General features: G+C 37.3%; 2 protein-coding genes across 2 annotated transcripts; both read right to left on the minus strand.

Annotated features, from left to right (window-relative positions):
- Window positions 1–546: 546 nt before the first annotated feature.
- LOC124959067 (olfactory receptor 5B2-like) lies at window positions 547–1470 on the minus strand. Its single transcript, XM_047517709.1, has one exon. The coding sequence runs from the start codon at window positions 1468–1470 to the stop codon at window positions 547–549; it is 924 nt and encodes a 307-aa protein (XP_047373665.1).
- Window positions 1471–15520: 14050 nt separating this feature from the next.
- On the minus strand, window positions 15521–16465 carry LOC124959068 (olfactory receptor 5B17-like). The gene has a single exon (XM_047517710.1). It carries the CDS (start codon window positions 16463–16465, stop codon window positions 15521–15523), a length of 945 nt encoding a protein of 314 aa, XP_047373666.1.
- Window positions 16466–23485: the final 7020 nt, after the last annotated feature.

Raw genomic sequence — 23485 nt, forward strand, 5'->3', positions numbered from 1 at the left:
CATACGAGAAGAGTCGAGCTTGCAACTGAATCTAGTTCCTTCTTCTTCCAATTTATATTCCATCCTAACTACCATCCTTTTGGGCAATGCTGCCCATATTTTGGGAAGGTCTCCACTTCAGTCCATTATCCCACATTCCCATCATTCCTAGACACTCCCTCATTGACACACCCAGAAGCTCTTAATCATCAGCATCTCTTAATCCAATCAAGTTGATGATCCAACTTAACCATTACACATAGTTAATATGCATAAATAATTAGACTTCAAGACTAGCAATATGAAGGAACCACAAAAGACAGAGAAGAGTCAAAATAATTCTCAGCTGTGGTGATGGTATTTAAAAAGCTACAGGCATCACAGTAACTGACTTCAAAATATGTAAGCTACAACTCTACTTTCGATCATAGGTACCAAAGCAGCATGCTCCTGGCGTAACATATAGACCAATGGAACAGAATAGAGAAAACTGAAATTGTCTTATGCATACACAAAGCCAATTTTTGACAAAGTGCAAACAACGTATTACAGAAAAGAACATTCTCTTCAATAAATGGTGCTTCCAATGATTTTTTTAAATGCGCTCTGCACTTCCTTGTTCCTGAGGCTGTAGACCAAGGGGTTCAGCATGGGGATGACCATAGTGTAAAAGACGGAGGCGATCTTGTCAGTGTCCATGGAGTGGCTGGAGCTGGGCTGTAAGTACATATAGATAATTGTCCCATAGAAAATGGAGACAGCAGTGAGGTGGGAGGCACAGGTGGACAGAGCCTTCTGGTATCCTGCAGCTGAGCGCATCTTTAGGATGGTGACAAATATGAATAGGTAGGATACCAAGATAACTAGGAGGGCAAAAAGAACGTTGCAGCTGGCTACGTAAACAAGAACCAGCTCATTGACATGCTTATCAGAGCATGACAGAGTCATGACTGCTGGAATATCACAGAAGTGGTGGACCACGTTGGACTTACAGAAGGAGAGAGTGAACGTCTCCCCTACGTGGACGGAGGCATTCAGGAAACCCCCGACGTAGCAGCCTGCAGCCAGACACACACACACACTGGTCGTCATGGTGGTGGTGTAGTGCAGGGGCTTACACACTGCAGCATAGCGGTCATAAGCCATTGCGGCCAAGAATAAATTTTCCACACTAGCAAATCCTCCAAACAAGAATGCTTGAGTAGCACAGGCATTGTAGGAAATTGCGCAATTTCCTACAATGAGCCCAGCCATGACTGTGGGGGTGACAGCTGAAGAATAGCAGATGTCTGCCAGAGACAGGTTACCAAGGAAAAAGTACATGGGCGTGTGGAGTCGGGAGTCCAGGAGGATCAATAGGATCATCCCCACGTTCCCAACCACATTGATGAGGTAGATCAGGGTGATCATGATAAAGAGGGCCACTTGTAGTTCTGGGGCACTGGTTAGTCCTAGGAGGATGAAGTCCACCACTTCTGTCCTGTTCTCCATCAATGCTTGGGAATCAGGAGATGCGCTGTAGCAAAGAGGAATAACAATGGGGCTCTCAACATAGCAGAGACTCCAGTGAAACCTGAATGTCTATCTACCATGTGCATTATGTTATCACTGTAGCCACACTTCAAATTTCTCATAAATAAAACATGAGCCTCACAATATAATTTAGTGTATTAATTATCTGTACAGCTCCGGCATGTTGAATGAGGAGTCTACCTGGACCATGTTCATGATTTAAAATTTGATATCTGTGTGAGCTGAAATTTTGAAAATTTAGTAAATTATACATGACAATGCTGGAATTAATAAATCAATCAGTTCATGTTTTCATGTCTTCACAGACTTCTTCACTGTAGCTCATGTTCCAGGAACTTGTCTGGATTCTGGATACTATACCTATATTCCCTGATTGCTCAACAAGATTATGAAGTTGGAGAGTTGTTAATTCCACTGAGATTGTGATAGACCAGAGGTTGAATATTGTATGTGTGTTCATAAAAGTGTGAATTGGAAAGCTTTGGTCCCGTACATAATGGTCACCATGACCGAAGGCCTAAACTAAACTTTAAGTGAGTTGCAATTTACAATTACTCATTGTCTCCATTGGTCCAAGTTCAGGGTTTGGATTTTGCAGCAATCTCCTGAGATATATGCATAGTGAGTATCGTGAGATAGCAGGGGCTGCGGAGGCAGTTCTCGTGGGTGAGGGCACAGCACCACTGCAGGGCTGGACTCTGGGCAGAGGTGCAAGTCAACCCTACATCTACAAGCTACGAATCACTGCTCTAAGCTAACTTCTCTGAACTAGATTTCCTTTATCTGCAAAATGAAGGTGGTAGTGACCCTCCCTCAAGGCATTATTGTGAAAATTGAGATATACATGAAAAAATGAGTTAAAACTGAGTGTTCAGCACAATCCAAAAAGTGCTATCTATGCCATCATTACTAGGATGCAGTGAGGGCCTCTCTGTGGTTTGAGAAAGATGGGTGCCAACATGGGGGGCATCAGATGTGGGTGAGTTTACCGTCTGAAATCCTCACTCCTCAAGTTGCTTTTTCTCACTAGTCTACTACGACCACCGAGATTTTATGTGCCTTCTGTTCACATTCTGTTCATGAACTGCCCGTAGAATCAATGGCTCTAGGCATTCCAAGTAAGCCTTTCTTCTGTTCAATTTCTTTGAAGTTCATATTTTCTCTTGAGTTGAAAGAGGGTTTTTTCTCATTACTATAAACCTATAGTTGAATCACAGATATCAATGGTCAGATATTTGTATTTGGGGGGTTATTTTAGCCTGCAGATTTGTTTGGGTGGAAAGCTCCAACTTTAAAATATTTTATTTGTTGAAGTATATTGACCCCGTATTTTAAATCATTTAATTTTAATTTGAGACATTTGAAAACACACATTCTCCCCTCACAATGATTTCCTATTATTCTCATCCTACTCTCTGCAACTTTACAAGTCCAGCCCATGAGGTCTTTATTTCGCTAACCGTTATGTACATGACATTTTTAACACAGAGTGTTCTACAACATAAGACAGGAGCTTTACACATAAGTGTCTGTGTGATTGTGTGTGTTTGTGTCTCTGAATAGCTAGGCATTCTTATTTTTTCTTACTATTAAGACAAATGGTAACTTAGAAAGTTAAGTGATATTCTAAAATTCCAAATGTAGATTGAGAAAGGTTCAAAGATCAATATTTACACTGAGTTAAATCTTGATCAAAAGCCTGTAACTTTGGCTACATCACCATCAATATTTGTAGACAGGCCAGTAATCATGAGAATGGGATTATAGGCAAAATGTTAAGATGAAGTTCAGATCTTATCAAGTCATTATGTCCCGTCCAATTTTAAAAAGGGTCACTGCACTCTCTGTTTATGCTTTTTAATCTCTAAGGAGAAACCACCAGGTTGTGAACAAATTCACATACCATCTATTCATTCAGAGTTTGAGCTATGCTTTTAAAAATATTTTTAGAAAGCAGCAAGTTGACCTTTTATAAATATCACTAAACTCTATCCTGATGACCTTTTGATATTTATACCTCAGCTTCACCTCAGCATTTTACAAAAACGGTCACAACCCCAACTTCTGCGCTCAAGTAATTTGTGGAAGGTCCCGCTGCCCCACTATCTCTCATATACAGCAATTTTCACCAAACTTTTATACTGATTACAGAAGCTTACCTTGCTCCTCACAAACAAACGGTAGTCAGCCCTGAATTGAGAGTTTGAAACCAGAAATTCTTCCATGGAAAACCATATTGTTGGAGCAGCTCTCTTATGGGTGTTGGTCAAGAGATTCTGAGGGCCCCAAGGCAGGGACACATGGAGAAAAGACTACTAAGCATTTGGGTCCCGAAACTACAATGCTTTCTTACTGGTTCTGTGGAGGACTCATCTACTAATTTGTAAAAGAAACATTATAATGTTATGTCTCCTACATCATCCACAGTAGTATGTTTGCAAATAATAAAATTTGAACACAACTAGCTTAGTGGTTATGATTCCAAAGTCAATGAATATAATTTCAACCTTGGGGTATTTTTCTTGACTACAATTGTGCACTCACAGCAGGCTTTTAGCAAGTTGTAAGAAAACCTGCCAGCACTAATGGATAATAATATTCAGAGGAATTAATAATGACCACAGGGACACCGCATGCCATCTTCTCCCCCTAAAATAAACACCTGGAATTCTGTCAGACTTCAGAGACGAATGCACGTACATCAACAGGAAAGGAGGCATACACAGACCTCTCCTGGGATGCCCTCCCACGAGGGAGTCTGAGCGCTTCATCTCACTTTTTAAGGAAAGAAACAATTAAACTACCTGTGGGACGAAGCTGCAGAGTTTAACTGTACATATAATTGTACTATCATTGCTCAATTTCAATCTCTAATATATAACTGAAAGACCAATATGCATATTTTTTAGGGTAGAGCTTTAAAAGTTTCTTCAAACATATATTCATGCAACCACACCAGTAATCTGCATTATGCATATTGAGTTTTATATTCCCTAGTTGAGAAACATTAATGCTGTTCTCAGTTTTGGTGGTTACAAATAAAAGTGTTTTTTACTCTTCCTTTCCCTAAAGATTTTTTTTTTTCTTTGAACATAAGTTTCATTTCATTGAGTAAATATGTAAGAAACACTGCCTCACTCATTCTGAGAAGTCAGCATAACCTCACAGCAAAGTCAGACAAAAACATTAATGAAGTAAAACTATAGACCAACACCCCTGTTTAATATAGTGAAGTGATGTGAAAAAGCACTCATAGGACAAATCCATAAGTTAACATAACTGTAAATCACGATTGTTGGATTGACCCCAATAATATAAAGGTGCTTCAGTATAATAAAAAGCAAGCCATGTAATAAAACATTATTATAATGAAGAGAACAAAAAGATCATTTCTGCAATCCAGAATAAGCATTTGCCTAAGTTTTTCTTCTTTCATGAAAAGAACACTCAGGAAGCGAGGAATTGCATATACAAACCACAGCTAAGATCATAATCCAAAGTGAAAGGGTGAAGATTCACCAAAACATCAGATACAGGTATTGCTGCTTTCATCACTTCTATTCAAAATTGTACCAGAAGTTCAAGTCAGTCCAATAGGCAATGGAAACAAAAATACCTAATGGAAAAGAAGCAAAGCTATGTCTAGACTCTGATGACATGAAATTCTATAATAAAAATCTTAAAGTATGTGTTCAAAAATATTACCTAGTAAACTTAATCAGTAAAGTCACAGGATTTAAGATCATCAACCAAATTTTGTTGCACTTCTGCATACCAGCAATAAAAAACCTTAAAAAGAAATTTAGAAAATAATTCCATTTATAGCAGCATCTAAGTCAATCAAATATTCAGAAATGGATTTTACCAAAGAGTTATACATGTATATCTTGCACATACAACAAAATTGCTGAAATCTAAAATCCCTAGACTTTAAATTTTCATGAGTTTTAAGAGTATTTTAAATGACAGTTCTTTCCAAAGTAATCCATAGATTTAATGAAATCCCTACCAAGATGCTAGTGTTTCCAAAAATGTAAAAGCCAATAAAAATGTCATATTGAATTTCAAAGGATGCTCAACAGCCAAAATAATCTTACAGAAAAACAAAAGTAGGAGCACATGCCTATTCCAAACTCAAAATGAATGGCTCAACCACCATAGTCATTGCAAAGTGGCACTCGCTTAAATGAACACACAAAATGGAAGTAAGAGTCCAGGAAAATATCATGTGTCTGTGGTCAATTGAATTTTGACAGGGGTGACAAGTTTACTCAATGGACAAAACATTCTCATCAACAAATAGCATTAGGACAAGTGGAAATACCAGATCAACTCAAAATATATAAGGGATCGAAACCAAAAAAAACATAAAACTGTTAGAAGAAAACATGGGTGAAATTCATGACTTTGGGTTTAGTAATGGTTTCTAGGATATAAACTGAAACCATAAGAACCAACCCCAACAGTGTATTACAATGGCCTCTGCTATTGGAGATGTAGTCATGCTGAGTCAGAGAAGGATCGTCACAGCAATGTAGCTGAAGTTCCACGGAAAGTTCTCCCTTATTTTATCACGGCTTTACTTTTGAAGGATGGGGACTGTCTGTTTTAAACGGAAAAGTTTAAGAGGTCCCTGAATGTGTAGAAATCCACTTTTTACTGGCTGGAGGCAAGCATTTCACCACCTAGGATGGAGAAATGCTTATAGTACGTCAAGTGGTTAAAACAGGTAATTGTGTCCCTAATATCGTAATGTCATGGAGAATATGAGGCAAGGGGGAGGGGAGGAGAAGGGACTGAAGTTGACCAAACTTGTCCCTGTAAGGATATATCACAATGCACTCTGATTTTATACACAAATATAACTAACAATTGTAAAGAAATAAACAGAAGGAAGACCCGTAGAGTAGAGGAAGGGGATGGGGAGGGAGGGAGAGGGGAAGTACTGAGAGTGAAGTGGAGCAAGCCAAGCCGTGTCATAGGCATTTGTGAATCTGTGAAAACGAGTCCCACTGTTATGTATAACTACAAGGCACTGATAGGACATTTTTAAAAGGAATAAGAACCAAAAGAAAAAACAACTGACGACTTGGTCTTCATCAAAATGTAAAGCTTTTGTTCATCAGCTGGTGTCAAGCATGGCAAAGACAGCCTACAAAGTCAGGGAAACAATTTACAGACCATGTCTCGAAGGTTTTAATGTCCAGAATATATAAAGGACCTCCACAAAGTAACAACAAAAATAAAGACCTGCAAACCAACTGGGCAAAAGACCTGAATGAACATGTCTTTAATGCATCTATACAAATGGCCAGGCTGGGAATGGAGCTCAGTGGGAGAGAACCTGAGTACCTGGCTAGCAGGCCAGAGGTCCCAGCCCAAAACAGCAACACACACACACACACACACACACAAAAAAAAAAAAAAAAAAACCCAAAGCACTACATAAACAAAGACACAGAGAACAGCAAAAGAAAGAGGATATATACAAAGACCCAATAAGCAAACATCATTAGTCACTATGAGATTTAAATTAAAACCTCAGTGAACTAGTACTTACAATTACTAGCATGACTCTTATGTTTAAAAAATGAGTCATATGTGTTTGTTAAAAAGGTGGAAATGAAATCTTAGAGTAGTTTTGATTTGTATTTGTCTAATTACTAGAAATCTTGAATTTTTTTTCATATATTTGTTGATTGCTGTCAGAACTATTTAGAACAAATAAAAATAAAATAAAAATAATTTTTTTAAAAATGTGGAGAAATTACAATTCTCATGTATTGTTGATAGTAATGTACTATGGTGTAGCTTGGAAAGTTGGAAAACAGTTTGGAAATTCCTCAAAAACTTAAATTGCCATATGACTTAAACATTAAGCTCCTAATTATGTCCTCAAATATTTGGAAATAGCTTCTCAAACAAATATTTGTACATGATGATCATAGCAGAATTATTCACATTGCTGAAAAGTGGAAACAAATCCAGAAACCTGTTATCTGAGGAAAGGATAAAGAAAAGTGGTATATCCATGAATGGAATATTATTTAGTCATAAAAAATGAAGTGACAAATATGTCACCTATTTGATTTTTTTATATAAAATGCTCACAATAGGTAAATCCATACAAAAGCTGTTTAGTGATCACCTTGGACAGAGGCCAGGGGGGTTACATCCTCATATGTTTAAATGTGTAACTTTGAGTACATTGTATCGGTAATGGAAGATTTTGGAATTCAGTAGATAGAGATAGCTACACCGCAGTGTGAACGTGATAAGTGTCATCACATTGTACATTCAGAGGGAGTAAATCCTGTTTTGTGAATTTCATATCATTTTAAAAAGAGAGAGGAAAAGGAACATTGAAGAAAGGCAAAGCAGAGAGAGCAAGTGACAGTGGAAACAGTTCTGAGTTCCACAGACAGAAGCGAAGGAGTACAGGCAGCCACATCAAGATGAAGGTGACAGGGACCAATTTGCCCCAGAAGCTTCTGGAAGGAGCACATGCCTCTACTTTGATTCCAGTTCAGTAAAACTGATTTTGGACACCTGGACCTCACAACTTCCCCGATGAAGTGGGACTGGAATTAATGCAAGTTGAATTTGTATGTGTGTCTGAGTGTATATGTACGTGTGTAATTCATTAGTTTATTTTGATTATGGTAAAATAAACACAATAAATACCATTTACACCATTTTAAGTGTACTCTTCAGTGATATTTAACACATTCACATTGTCTTTTTGTGGTTTCTATTATTCTGCTTGCTGTTGATTTCCAGTTTCATTTCATTAAGATCTGATAGATTGGCTTCTTTGTATTTTTGGTGTAAAGTTTTGTAAGTTCTTTATAAATTTTGGAGATAAGTGCTCTATCTGAAGTGCGTGCGGAAAAGATTTTCTCCCATCTGTAGGCTCTCTTTTAACATTATTGATTGAATCCTTTGCTGAGAAAAAGCTTTTTACTTTGAGTCCATCCCATTTATTGATTCTTGCTTTGATTTCTTGTGCTTTGGGAGTCTTGTTGAGGAAGTCTGATCCTAAGCCAACATGATCAAGATTCAGGCCTACTTTGTCTTCTATTAGGTACAGGGTCTCTGGTCTAATTCCTATGTCTTTTATCCATTTTGAGTTGAGTTAGGGTGAGAGATAGAGCTTTAATTTGATTTTATTGCATATGAATTTCCAGTTTACCCAGTACCACTTGTTGAACAGGCTATCTTTTCTCCATTGTATGTTTTTGGCTCCTTTGTCTAGTATAAGGTGACTGTATTTATGTGGTTTCGTCTCTGTGTCTTCTGTTCTGTAACATTGGTCTTCCTGTCTATTTTCGTGTCAATACCATGCCATTTTTGTTACTGTTGCTCTGCAGTATAGTTTAAGGTCTGGTATTGTGATACCTCCTGCTTCACTCTTTCTGCTCAGGATTGTTTTGGCTATTAGAGGTCTCTTGTTCTTCCAGATGAAGTTCATGATTGCTTTCTCTATTTCTGCGAGGAATGTCTTTGGGATTTTAATTGGAATTGCATTGAATCTGTATAGTGCCTTTGGTAGAATGGCCATTTTTACAATATTAATAATGCCTATCCAAGAACATGGGAGATCTTTCCATCTTCAAAAGTTTTTTTTTTCAATTTCTTTCTTTCGTGTTCTGTAGTTTTCATTGTAGAGGTCTTAAATACAAAGAACCCAATCAATAAATAGGCTAAGAAGCTAGACAGACACTTTACAGAAGAAGATATACAGGTGATTAATAAGTATATGAAAAAGTGTTCAACATCTCTAGTAATTAGAGAAATGCAAGTTAAAACAACTGTAAGTTTTCATCTTACTCTAATTAGAATGGTTATTATCAAGAACACAAACAATAATAGATGTTGGCATGGATGTGGGGGAAAAGGCACACTTTAACATTGCTGGTGGAGTTGAAAATTGGTGCAGCCACTCTGGAAAACAGTGTGTAAAATCCTCAGAAAACGTGGAATGGACCCATCTTTTGACCCAGTTACCCCACTCCTTGGTTTATACTCAAAGGACTTAAAATTAGCATACCATAGTAACACAGCCACATCAATGTTTATAGCAGCTCAATTCACAATAGCTAGATTGTGGAACCAACCTAGATACTCTTCAACAGCAGAATGGACAAAGGTACATATACACAATGGAATATTATTCAGTCATAAAGAAGAATAATATTATGGCATTTGCAAATAAATGATGGAATTGGAGAATATCATTCTCAGTGAAATAAGCCAATCCCAATAAAACCAAAAACCAAATGTTTTCCCTGATAAGTAGAAGATGATATATAATTGGGATGGGGGGATGGAGGGTGAGAGAAGGATGGAGGAACTTTAGATTATGTAGAGGAAAATTAGAGGGAGGGGAGTATGAAAGATAGTGGAATGAGACAGACATCATTACCCTATGTACATGTATGATTACAACCATAGAAATGAAATGATGTACACCATTTGTGTACAATGAATCAAAATGTAGCCTGTAAAAATTTTTAAAAATTTTAAAAAGTAATTATTTTAAGAGTAAAAAAAAGATGCAATCCCATGTGTTTTATCAGAATTTTTTCTATTTTTACAGACTGCATTTTGATTCATTGTACACAAATGGGGTGCAACTTTTTGTTTCTATGGTTTTACCTGATGTAGATTCACACCATACCATGCATGTACATAGCAATTATATTGCTTTTTTTAAATATTTGCTAAGATTTGCTTTGTGACCTAGAATATGATCTAATTTGGAGAAAGTTCCATGTACAGCTGAGAAAAATGTAAATTCAGGGGGATTGAGTATTCTGTAGATGTCCATTAGGTCAATTTGACTTATATTATTGTTTAAGTTGGAGATATCTTTATTAATTTTATGTTTTGATGACCTGTCTCTTGGTGATAATGGGGTATTAAAATCCCACAATATTGTTTCAGGGTCTATGGGGGATTTAATATCATGGAATATGTTTCTTTACATTTTTGGGTGTGTTGACATTTGGAGCATAAATGCTTACTATCCTTATATGTTCTCGTTTAATTGCTCCCTTTACTAACATGTAGTGGCCTTTTTTTGTCTCTTCTGATTAAATTTTTGCTTCAACTCTTCTTTGTCACATGAAAGTAGCTAATCCTGTTTGTTTTCATGGTCCATATGCATGGACCTTCAGCCTGTGGTCCTTTGAAATTGTTCCTTTGCCTTTAATTTATATCTCCATTTTCTCAGGTTTGGTCTTTTAATGTGGTCCCAGAGTTCTTGTATATTCAGATTAAGTTCTATATATTTTTCTTTTTGCCTTCTGTGTACTCAAGATCTTATAACCTTTCTTCAAGGCCTGAAGTTCTATCTTCAAGGGCTGAAGGTCTGTTTTCTATGCATTCTAATCTGACAGTGCTGCCTTCAAGAGAGAGATTTTGATTTGATTGATGCTGTCTTTCATCTCAGAGTTCTGCTTGGTTTCTTTTCACTATTTCTAGTTCTTTTTGAAAGTGGTCTTTTACCTCCTGTAATTGCTCTTTTAATTCCTTTCTTAGATTTTCTTTTAGTTCATTGAACATTTTAGTAATCAGTTTTTTTTTCTTTAAGTTTTTTTAATTGTAGCTGGACACAATACCTTTATTTATTTATTTAATGTGTTGCTAAGATCGATCCCAGGGTCTCACGCATGCTAGGCGAGCATGCCACCACTGAGCCACAACCCCAGCCCAGTAATCAGTTTTTATAACCTTTCTCTAGGATTCTGTCCACCTCTCCATCCGTTGGATCCTTTGTTGGGGGATTATGGATATTGGGGGTAGATTTGTTGCCTGTTTCCTCGTGTTTTCATGGTCTTGAACTTGTGCATCAATGGAGGTGGGGTCGCCTCTCTTTTTTTATGCTTGTCCTTCTGCATGTAATTATTTTATTTGTTCTAGAGCTTCTCTGTTTTTGATATATGAGTAGATGTCAAGGGGTGGAACCTGAGATCCCTCTCTGGTTGTTCCTCCCTGGGTCTTTGTTGGTTTGGGGTTTTGTCTCCTCCCTTCTTTTATCTGGAGTAAGAAATGTGTGGGGAGTGAGATTCACTGTTGCTTCATTGAGCTGTGAGTATTTCTCAGCTGCAGAATCTCTACTCTGGGATCCATAAGTGTCCCAAATTCTTTCCTGTCCCTCTTAGAGGTAGGGCAGCCTGAAGAGGCACTAATGCTGACAAAAACTGTACAACTTTATGTTAAATGTCTGGTGTCTACTATGAACTCTATACTGCTATTTGCCACCCATATAGAAATGGTGGGGCCAGCATTTAACGGCCTTACCAAATTTTTTTTAAAAACTGGGAACTAGATCAGGGATTCAACAGCCGGTATCTAATAATTTCTCTACTGTATTAATGATCATCCCAACTTGAATGGAGTTGGAATTACATAGCCTAATAATTCGTTTGGGATTTTGTCTCTCGTATTCATTTTACTAAAGCGTAGCTGAAGATCGCCTGTCATTAATTTGTGTGCGAAGCAAAGTGTGCTGTCTTTTGGTTGAGTTGTGCGGTGCAGCAGCAGAGTCTCTAATCTGTGAACTTTTAGTGTCCCTGTAGGTTTCCAGCACCTCATAATGGAGAGAAATAAACAATAGAAACAACCATTGCAAATGATACACGACTATGGTAAATACCGAACCCCTAGCATGACATCTTCAACATTAATTACCACCAAAAAACAGGAATGGTGGGTTTAGCCATTACCAACAATAAAAGCAACAACCATGAACTAGATCTGGCTTTAAAGAAAACAGCAGGTGTCAGTTATATTCATCCAGAGCAGTAATGATTGCATTAGCATTAATGGAGAGGGAAGAGTTATATTAACCAATTAGTTCTGAAAGATGGTAAAAGTACTATTAATTAGGAAAAAAGAAAATGTGTTAGGAAGTTAGAAAGGCATTTCCAATTTCAAAAAGTGAACAGAGAGAACACAGAAGAGATGTAGCAGGTGATGTTTATATAGAAGAAGGGGAAAAATAGAAGAATCAAGTATTGAGAGAAAGGGAGAGAGAAAAATAGAATTTGGTCTTTAGCAGAAGAGAAGAGAGAGAAAAAAAACAAGAGAAATAAATAAATGAAAATCATACAAAACCAAATCCAAAAATCTTGAACCCTTCAAAGACAAGGCAAGGAAACAATAACAATGCTATGGGGCACAACTGAAGAACAGACCAATCACCACTGAGAAGTCCAAATTTGAGAGTCTTTATTAAGCCGGCTGGCTGACTGTCTCACACAATGCCCCAAAAAATGGCTATTGGGAGAAAAGCCCCGACCACAGGGTTGTATGGGTTCTTATACCAAAAATTACATTAATCATAAGTGTCTGTTGCTATGATTTGAAATTACACATTAATATCATGAGATCATCAACAGAGGGGGACATGGGTCAAAATGACCCTTACCTAGGTACAAACTAAAGAATGGCTACTAACCATCCACACAATCACCATTCACATGGTACATTGTTTAGGAGCAATAGGAATCAAAAGAGAGCAATTCTGTACTACATAGGAGTTGCCATTGTATATTATTAAACATGTCACACCAAGTAACTGATGATGGACACAGAGGCAGAGTGTTCCCATGGGAGAAGCTTATTTCCTACATAACATGGAGTCTCAGAGCAAAATGGAGTCTGTTTAGTCATTTCCCTTAGAGTCTGGTCTATAACATTCTCATGGAGCCAGATCTGTCAGTCCATCACAAACAACATTTTTAAAATGCCAAAAATGAGAGAAAATGAAACAAATAAATGTATGTATTTACGTCTCTGAACCAATAAGCACAGCAAGAACTCACACATATATACACACTCACACACACACAGAGAAGAGAAAAAATCTTAATAAAGAATTCTCCACTGAGGTGGTCACAATAGTCAACCCATTTGGGTGGCACAATGTCCAACAGTTTTTCTTTCCAATTCTTCTTGAGCTAAGTACTGGTAGAGAGAGCAAGGAGTGGGGGTTCTTAACCCCATTCCATTTTTGTGTTGCTCTCTGACTTGTCAGTTGGAGTGGCCCAAAACTGAAGCTGTTTGATATAAGACACAGCTTCCCTTCTCACCAGTATGTGAGATGGGCTAGGATATAGTGTCCATTGGAGTTTTGTCCAATCAGACCTGTTCAGTGCACTCCCAGGGTACAGCTTCTGAGTTCTGTGAGAAGAGTTCTGGAGGTAAGACTTTGGTCTAATCAGCTCTCAGGGGCTCTGTTGGGTGGTTCCTTCTTTGGGGAGACTGGATTGACCCACCCCTAGGGTTTGACAGTAACCAATCTCTGATGTGACTCTGGACCTCAGGAGTCTCCCAAAAATTCCAGTTGTGGGATAGGGTGTGGCCAGTCCTCCACTCACTGCTGCCCACAAGTACAGCCTTCCTGGTCTTAGTCCCAGAGGGTATCATCCTGCCCACTCAGACTCCTGGCCTGCTTCAGCTGGTCACGTGAGCTGCAGACACAAAGGGGAAGAGAGTCAAGCTTCCCTTCACTCTTCCAACTCAAATCCTAATGGGTAGAGTCCAATATTCTCTTATGAATTTTATTATAAGTTTATCAATTCCAATTTCTGCAAAGCCAGCTGAGGACAGAAAGAGAGGCATTGACCCTGAAGATCCATTGAGAAGAATTTCCAACTTTAAGACTTTGAGTCATGAACAAAAAATGTCTTTCTGAATTTAGATTTCATTTAATGCCTTTTAATGGCGTTTTATAATTTTAAGAGTATAAACATTGCCAAAACATGTTAAGTAGAAGTCACAAGTTCTACTATTCTACAGAACAGTGTTGTGACTACAGTTCACAACAACCTATTAAATGGCTCACCAAGCACTAGAAGGTCTCAAAGGATCAAAACATAAAAATAATGATAAGGAGATGAAAATGTTAATTATCTTGATTTGATCTAGACACTGCAGACATGAATTGAAACATCACATTGTAATCTACATATGTACAATCATTGTATATTAATCAATTTTTTTTAATTTAAGGAAAAGAATTGGTAAATACCATGACTTTATCAAATACACTATATATATACATGTATCAAATTATCTCATGAATATGAGCAATTAAGATAAAAATAATAAAATATTTGCATTTGTGTGTTCAGAGTCCTTTTAATAGCATGAAATGATGCATTTTGTCATTTGATTTTATGGTTAAAATACTGCATATCATGAAAGGTATTGTTACTGTTATTCCTTTGAGCAAACCATTTATGTGTTAGGTCAAATAAGAGTGAGAAAAACAGAAATTTTTATTTTGCTTTCAAATTTTATTAAAAAAATTTAAAACTCAAGAATACATGAAAACATCACAGCAGTTATTTTGTAATTTCTCCCACCGTGTTGTCATCATATTTTTATTATTTTGGAAGTGAAAGTCTCTTAATTTTACTTTTCAGGTCATTAGTATAATGATCTGAATATAATATTATATGTTAATATAAACAAATACAATGAATTGTCATATACTTCTCTCCTACCTTGAAACTTGCTTACTTCATTTATTAGTTCCAATAATGTTTAGTCAATTGCTTATGATTTACATACTAAAATTCATGTTATCCACAAACAGAGATAGTTATATTTAATATTTCTACCTTTGTGGATTTCCTGGGAAGCCATAAAGGATAAGGTAAAATTATTTAATCTCCTCTGCCTTGTAATTCCAACATAAATATTCATCATTTAGAAATTTCCATGTGGACAACCTTATCATACCAAATAAACTGGTAGTGAATGAAATTTTATTAAGATGAAGTGATTATTTGTGGAAACAAAAACATATACTGTACTACACTTCATTAAAATAATCATCATATCTTCAAATTTGTGGATACTAAGAACTGTTCTTTACTAAAGAAATAATATTAGGTGATTTGACTTTCTGTAGACCACAAGGCATTTAACATTTGGATTACTGCATGCAGTTGCTCTAAGAGGAATGGAATACTATTCTATGGGATGTACATCATTAAAGGACTAAGCCTGGAGAACATTTTGCCTTCTCAGCCACCTTCTTGCATGCACTCTGGACCTCCATGTTCCTCAGGCTGTAGACCACAGGGTTCAGCATGGGGATGACCACAGTGTAGAACAGAGAGGCAAACTTGTCAGTGTCCATGGAGTGACTGGAACTGGGCTGTAAGTACATGATGGTGAAAGTCCCATAAAAGATGGAAACTGCAATGAGGTGAGAAGCACAGGTGGACAGAGCCTTCCGGTAATCCTCACCTGAGTGCATCTTCAAAATGGTGACAAATATGAACAGGTAGGAAATTGAGATAACAAGAAATGCAAAAATGACATTAAAGGTTGACACAAGAACAAGAATCAGTTCAGCAATGTGCTTGTCAGAGCAAGTCAGAGTCATGACAGCTGGAATATCACAGAAGTAGTGATGGACCACATTGGACACACAGAAAGAGAGGCAGAACGTGTCTCCTATTTGCACAGAAGCATTCATCAGACCGATGGCATAGCAGCCTAGGGCCAGACGAGCACACACGGTGTTTGTCATGATGGTGGAGTAATGCAGGGGTTTGCACACTGCCATGTAGCGATCGTAGGCCATCAAGGTCAGGAGGTAATTTTCTACGGTGGCAAAGGCTGCAAAAAAGAACATCTGAGCAGCACAGGCGTGGTAGGAGATGACCTTGTCTTCCATAAGCAACCCAGCCATGACCTTGGGAGTGACAGCTGAGGAGGAACAAAAGTCCACCAGAGACAGGTTGCTGAGGAAAATGTACATGGGAGTGTGGAGACGGGAGTCCAGCAGGATCAATGTCATCATCCCCAGGTTCCCAGCCAGGGTGACGAGGTAGATGAGAGTGAACATGATGAAGAGGGGAAGCTGCAGCTCTGGGGCACTGGACAGTCCCAGCAGGATGAACTCACTCACCTCCGTGTTATTCCCCATGGAGGGCACTTACTCTAGAACCGCCAGGTGCCATGCAGCAAAGAGGAAACTTTTGATTTTGAAGAGCAAAACTCAGTTGAACAGAAATGGAAAAGGATAACATTGCTTTACTATAACAATCATGATTTTCAGTATTCTCTAGATCTAACGTGTTGGCATGACCACACAATTTAGTGGATGATTTATCTAGACAATAATTTGCTTTTGAAGAGTAAGTGCCTACACAGGTTGGCTTCCCAATCTGTTAATTTGTTTTTGAGCAACCTGAGTCACTGGAAGGGGCCCATGATTTGACCAAGGTCAGAAGTATGACCTAAGCCTATCTCAAAACTAAGAACCTTTGAGTCTAACATCTATGCTTCTATCTCCTATGTCAGGATTTATATGTGTGTATTCTTTTAAACTTCTCATCGGTACCATTAGATTGATTAGCTATTATGCCAATATTTATATGAAATAACTTGGTAGCCAAAAGGTTGAAGAATTAACTCACAATTACACAAGCATTAGCAGACAGGCCAAGGTTGTTTAAATCCAATCAGAATGGTTCTGAACCTAAATGTTAATGAATTTGAAGTGATTTTATTTTTATTTAATTTACATATAATCATTATCTCCATGATAAGAAACTTCCAGCATGCTCTGTCCTTTCCCAGATGAGTCTGTATCATCCATTCTGCTTGAGCACACTGGGACCTTCAAGTCCTCTTTTTAAAAATTACTTCCTTGCAAAGTGCATTTCAGCTGGTGTTGAAAGAATGCCTTTTTGTGTCACAATCATTCTTACTGTCTTTTCTGTGAATCCTCAGCTAGAGAGCAGAAATTGAGGGTGGAAATTTCTGATGTGGGAAGTACATGATAGTCTGTGGTTCTATTCATCTATTCCCTTATCTCATTTCTCATATTTCTGCTTTTCCCTCCGTATGTCAATTGACATGTCTGAACATTAAATTATTTGTGGTATCCAACATATCCCCCCATTAATCATGTGAGCTACAATTTTTATTTCTACTTTATATATGTATTTTTTTTTTGGTTCTATGATTAGTAACATATTGTCATTGGCCCCTGTGGATGACCCAGGAAAATCTCACCTTCTCAAACCCTCACTTTAATCACCATGCAGAGTCCTTTTTACCATGTAAGAGCATAACCATAGGTTTCAAGAATAAAAATGTGGATATTTGGGGGACCATCATTAAGCTGGTATACTGGGCATGAATGCAATGTATAGCAGGTAAATCATCTCCAGAGGTAGACATGGTTGAGGCTGTGATGTCTTCAGAGATTAGAAACCAACTTAGTGATTGTGTATAAGAAAAACCAGAGGAACAGAGAAAAGTATTAATTTGTTAAGATCAAATATGAGACATGAACTTTTTCCTAAATCAAATCTCTTGAAGCTGCTAATAGCTTAAACTTAATGATTATGAGCCAATTATGTCTCATGATGATTGATAGATATAAAGATACACAGACAACAGACACATATCAGAGATTGGGGGAAAAACAGTATTTTCACATACACATACTCATACATCCAGCCTTCAAAGAAATGAAGGTTTGCAGGATCTTCAGTTTTAGACATTGCAGAGGCTGAGATGTCTTCAGAGATCAGTAGTCAACCAACAGAAGAGCATGGAAGTATGACTTTGTCAACATCATGTGTCTGAAATGGATTTTTTTCCTAAATCAGATCTGAAGTTATTAACAGCTTAAACTTAATGATGGTGAACCAAATTTGTCTCATGGATGATAGACAGACACACAGACACATATCAGAGAATACGGGGAGAGATAGTATTTACACATACACATGGTCAGATATCTAACCTCACTGTTAAGAAAAGGGAGGTTTACAGGATCATATACCTTCCTCAAATTCTATACCGACTAGAGATTAATTCAAGATTCAATTCCATGTCTAACTTCTTCTAAAGTCTGTGTCTTTAATCACTGCAATGCCAGGTTTTCTAGAGCAGTAGTAATGCAAAAGCAAGTCTGTGGGGAACTGATAGTGAAAATGGAGAAGTGATCTAAATAGACTCATGATTCATCCAGAGTCAATGGAAGTATTATTGCACCTGGTTCAGGTGAGCTGTCCCTTCAGTGACAACCTGATGGGCAGAACAGGGTTGTTCATCTCCTGCTCAATCAGAGCATCAGCTAATCTAGGCCTTTGCTCTCTTCTTAGGGAAATCAACATGACATGTCATTTCATGAATATCACTGAACCCTCTCTGCTTGTTAAAGTGATGTGCATTCGAATGGCAGATCCATATATATGTGATATATATCTGCACTGCATAATAGGCAAATTCTCTAGACCCCAGCCCAAGATAGCTGTGTGTGTGTGTGTGTGTGTGTGTGTGTGTGTGTGTGTGTGATCCTGGGGATTGTGTTACTGAGGCTCAACCCATGGTCTTGCACATGGTAGGCAAGTACTTTACCATTGAGATACATCCCCAGCTGCTACTGTGTCAGTGTTTCAAAAAGATATTAAAACAAGCAGTTCTGATCTCAAAATTCTCTGAAGATATAACTGATCCTTTGCTTCTGTGTTAATTATATATTGTATTGAAAGTGCTTATTGATTATAGAAGCTTACCTTGCTCTTGGAAAAGAAGGGAAAAGAAATCCTGAACGGTGGGACTGAAATCAGAAATTTATCCTCAGAAGGGCATGTAAATGATATTGGAAATATTCTCTTTTACATATTTGTCAAAAATATTGTAAGTTCTCTGAGGCACAAAGAGATGAAGGATCATTATAATGGATCTAGGAAGGCTGGGCTTAGCTCTTGCATGTACTGTAGACTTTTCGATGCCCTTGAAAGTTATTTACCTGTTGCCGAGCACAGTTTCCTCATTTGTAGAATGAAATGATAAAATTTTCTCTGCCATAACTTCAGAGAGCTGTGTCTATTAAGAGCAAGTAGATGTGTCCATACATACTTGAGTACACTTTAGTAAAAGTCTAATCCTTTCAGCATGAGACAACATAATTTTTATTTTGGCATGTTTTTCCTGCCTTCTGTTGCAGAATCACCGAAAATACTGTCTAGGGAAAGGCCAGTGTGTGTACTCGAAGTGTTAGCATTCACTTGGTTAAATGGTGGCCAAAGGGGCTCTCATTAATTTTCTCTCTTTAAAATAATGTCATGTGGGACGATGACATGATTTCAGAGCCTAATGAATACAACCAGGAGCAACTTTTACAAACATGGTCTTCTCCCTTTTGAGGGCAATCATTTCTCTTCATCACACTTATCTGGTGAAGAGGCAATTAACCTGCATGCAGGGATAGAATATTTTTATGTTGAGTTGCATATAGATGCATTTCCTATAACTGTTTATTCTCCCTTAATTTCAGTAAGTTGTCATTCCTTAATGTGCACCATGTTGAATCCATTAACATTTAATGTATTATTGATGGTTGTAAAGCATTCTAAATGGTTTATTTTGTTGTCTATAATTTTTATTCATTTCATTTTCCTTCTTTTCATTATGTTACTTATTGTGATTAATCCACAGGCTACCGAATTTAATGGAATGAAAAACAAATTCTTGAGTGTTTTTTTTCCCTGTGTTTACAGTCAACTGACAAGACAGTGATACCAGAGAGGTAGAGATTAGAATCTGCTTTAATACTGATAAGTCAGCTCCAATATGCAAGTCAGATTAGTAGGAAGATGCAGTTGGTGCTCTACCCATGGCCTCTTAGCAGTCATTGTCCATGTGCTGGCCAGGAAGATGAATTCACTTCTCAGAGACCTAAGGCTCAGATTTTGCTGTAAGAGCATGTTCCACTCACGGGTGGGACGTTTAATTTCTCTGTTGTCTGCAATCAGTAGTACATGACAGAGAAAAGTAAAATCAAAAGCACCCAATTTCTCATCTTTTAGGCACATTTTTATACCCTGTTGCACTTGTCCCTGGAACACTGACCCCACCAAAACACTTTCGCTCTCCAGCCACACCTCTGGATAGTAAGCCACCTGTCAAGTTTTATACATATCTGACAATGATGTGGTGATTTTGCAATCATATCTGACTGGCAGTTTATCTGGGTATAAAAATCTGGATTGGTATTTATTTTCTTTCATTCTTTTAAGATATGAATCCACTGTTGATTTATTTTTCTTTCTGAAGGAAAGGTATCAGGTATATTGTACTTACATTGTAGAAAGATTGTGCTTTTCCTTGTTTTTCTATTTTCTCCACACAGAGCTTTAAAAATGTACTCTCCCCCAAATTGCTATCATTCTTCAATATGAGAACTTCAATTTGGCAAATTTTCATCTATTTCATATTTTAATAATTTTCTCCTCTTCTTTCCATATGGAGCTTTTGAATGTATGTTCTTTCTCTCTTTTGTTTTTACTAGTGTATTATGTTTACACATAGTAATGGGGTTTGTGGTGACATTCATATGTGCCCATAAAATCATTTACTCCCTTATATTTTCTAGTACTTCCTTTTCCTCTCTGCTCTTAGCCTCCCCATTTCTCTTCCTCTATTTTTCTGGTCTTCCTTCTGTTTATTTATGTATATATCATTTTTGATTGGTGCTTTAAAAGTGGAGCCTCATTGTGATATAGTTATACATGCATTTAGCATAATTTTGCCAATTGGTTCCCTTGTGGCATCTTTCTTCCCTCACCTGGAATCCTATTATATCCTCCTGATCTCCCTTCTATTTTCTCTTTCCTATTTTTTAAATTTCTTTTTTCCTTCTAGCTTCCACCTAATCCTTGACTTTCTGAGTCTGACTTATTTCACTTAGCATAATGCTCTCCAGTTCCATCCACTTACCAGCAAATAACATCATTTTATTCTTCTTTACGATTGAGTAGAGCTCCATTGTGTGTGTGTGTGTGTGTGTGTGTGTGTGTATACACCACATTTTCTTTATCCATTCATCTCTCAATGGGCACCTAGACTGGTTCTATAATTTTGCTAGTGTAAATTATGGTGCTATAGACATTGGAATTCATATATCCCTACAGCATCCCAATTTCAGTTCTTTTGGACCAATACCAAGGAGTGGAATAGCTTGGTCACATGGTAGTTCCATTCCTAGTGTATTTAATATCTCCATACTGATTTCCACAGTAGTTGTACTAATTTGCAGACTCTCCACAATACATAAGCTCTCCTTTCTCTCACATTCTTGCCCCCATTTTTTATTATTTATTTTCTTGATGATTGCCATTCTACCTGGGGTGAGGTGAAGTCTCAGAGCAATTGGATTTACATTTCCCTGATGGTTAAGAATGTTGAATTTTTTTAGTGTCTTTGTTAACTATTCACATTCCTTCTTTTGAGAAATGTCTGTTTAGTTTTTATGCCCATTTATCGAGTGGATTTTGGGGGTTTTGGTATTAAATTTGTTGTGTCCTTTATATAGTCTGAATATTAATTCTTTGTCAAAAAATATTTAGCAAAGGTTTTCCCTCCTTCTGTAGGCTCTCTCTTTATGCTCTTGGTCCCTTTGCTTTGCAGAAACTTTTGAATTTGATACCATCCAATTTAGTAATCCTTGGTTTTATTTTTTTTATTATGAGTCTTATTGAGGAAAGCAAAAAGACTGTGTGTTGGAGTATTGACCCTGTTTACTTCTAGTGCTTGACATTTCTGGTTTAATTCCCAGTCTTTGAACCACTTGGAGTTGACTTTTGTGCAGGGTGAGAGGCAGGGACCTAGTTTCTTTCTTTCACATGTGGATATCAGGTTTTCCCAGCGTCATTCATTAAAAAAGCTTTCATTTCTCCAACGTATGTTTTTGGCACGCTTGTCAAGGATCAGATAACTATCTCTCTCTCTCTGTCTTCTATACTCTTCCACTGATATGTGAGTGTGTGTGTGTGTTATGTCAGCACTGTGGTGTTTTGGTCAGTATAACGCTGGAGCATGACTAAGATCAGGTTTTGTGGTGCCTCTGACAAAGCCCTTTCAGCTCTGAATTACTTAGGCTATTCCAGGTCTTTGTTATTTTTCTAGCTCTGTGAAAAATTCCATCGGTATTTTGATGGGAACTGCATTGAATGTGTAGATTGCTTTTGGTAATGTGCACATTTTGATGAAATGAATTCTGCCTATCCAAGAACATGGGAGGTCTTTCCATCAACGAGTATTTCTGTTTTCAGTATTTTGTGATTTTCATTGCAGAGGACTTTCATATCCTTGGTTAGTTTTAGTCCTAGTTTTTGTTTTTTTTTTTTTTTTTTTTTTTTTTTTTTTCCAGCTACTGTGACTTTAATTTTTTCCCTGATGTCTATTTTGGCAGAAATATAATGAATATATAGAAAAGTTATTGATTTTTGTATGCTGATTTTTGTGTTCTGCTATATTACTCAATTTGTTTTTCACTTCTAGTAGTTCTGGTGGATGTTTTTGTTTGTTGTTTATTTGTTTTAATATTTTAAGTATAGAAGCATATCACCAGCAACAGTGATAATTTGACTTCCTCCTTTCCCACTTTATTCCTTTTATATCCTTCTCTTGCCTAACTGTTCTAGCTAAATGTTTGAGTACTGTATTGAATAGGAGTGGTGAGAGTCGACATTCTTGTCTTGCTCCTGGTTATGAAGTAATGCTTTCTGGTTTTGCCCATTCACTCGGATATTCACTTTGAGATCATCAGACATAGTCTTTATGATGTTGAGGTACATTCCTTGCCTCCTGAGTTTCTTTCATATTTTTAACATGAATATTAGAAAAACGGTCACAACCCCGACTTCCGTTTTTACACAACTCGTGGAAGTTTCAGCTGTTTCACTACTTTTCCATGGATGACACTTTTCACCAAAAGTGAATATCGAATATAGAAGCTTACTTTGCTTTTGGAAAACACATGATCGTCAGTCCCGATCAGAGAGTTTGAAACCAGAAATTCTTCCATGGAACAACACATTGCAGAAGTACCTCTCTGGAAGGTATTGGTCAAAATATTCTGAGATCTCTAACACAGGGACACACAGAAGAAAGACTAGTATGAATTTGGGTCCTGAATCTACTA

This window comes from Sciurus carolinensis, chromosome 11 (assembly GCF_902686445.1).
Source record: "Sciurus carolinensis chromosome 11, mSciCar1.2, whole genome shotgun sequence".
Lineage (NCBI taxonomy): Eukaryota > Metazoa > Chordata > Mammalia > Rodentia > Sciuridae > Sciurus > Sciurus carolinensis.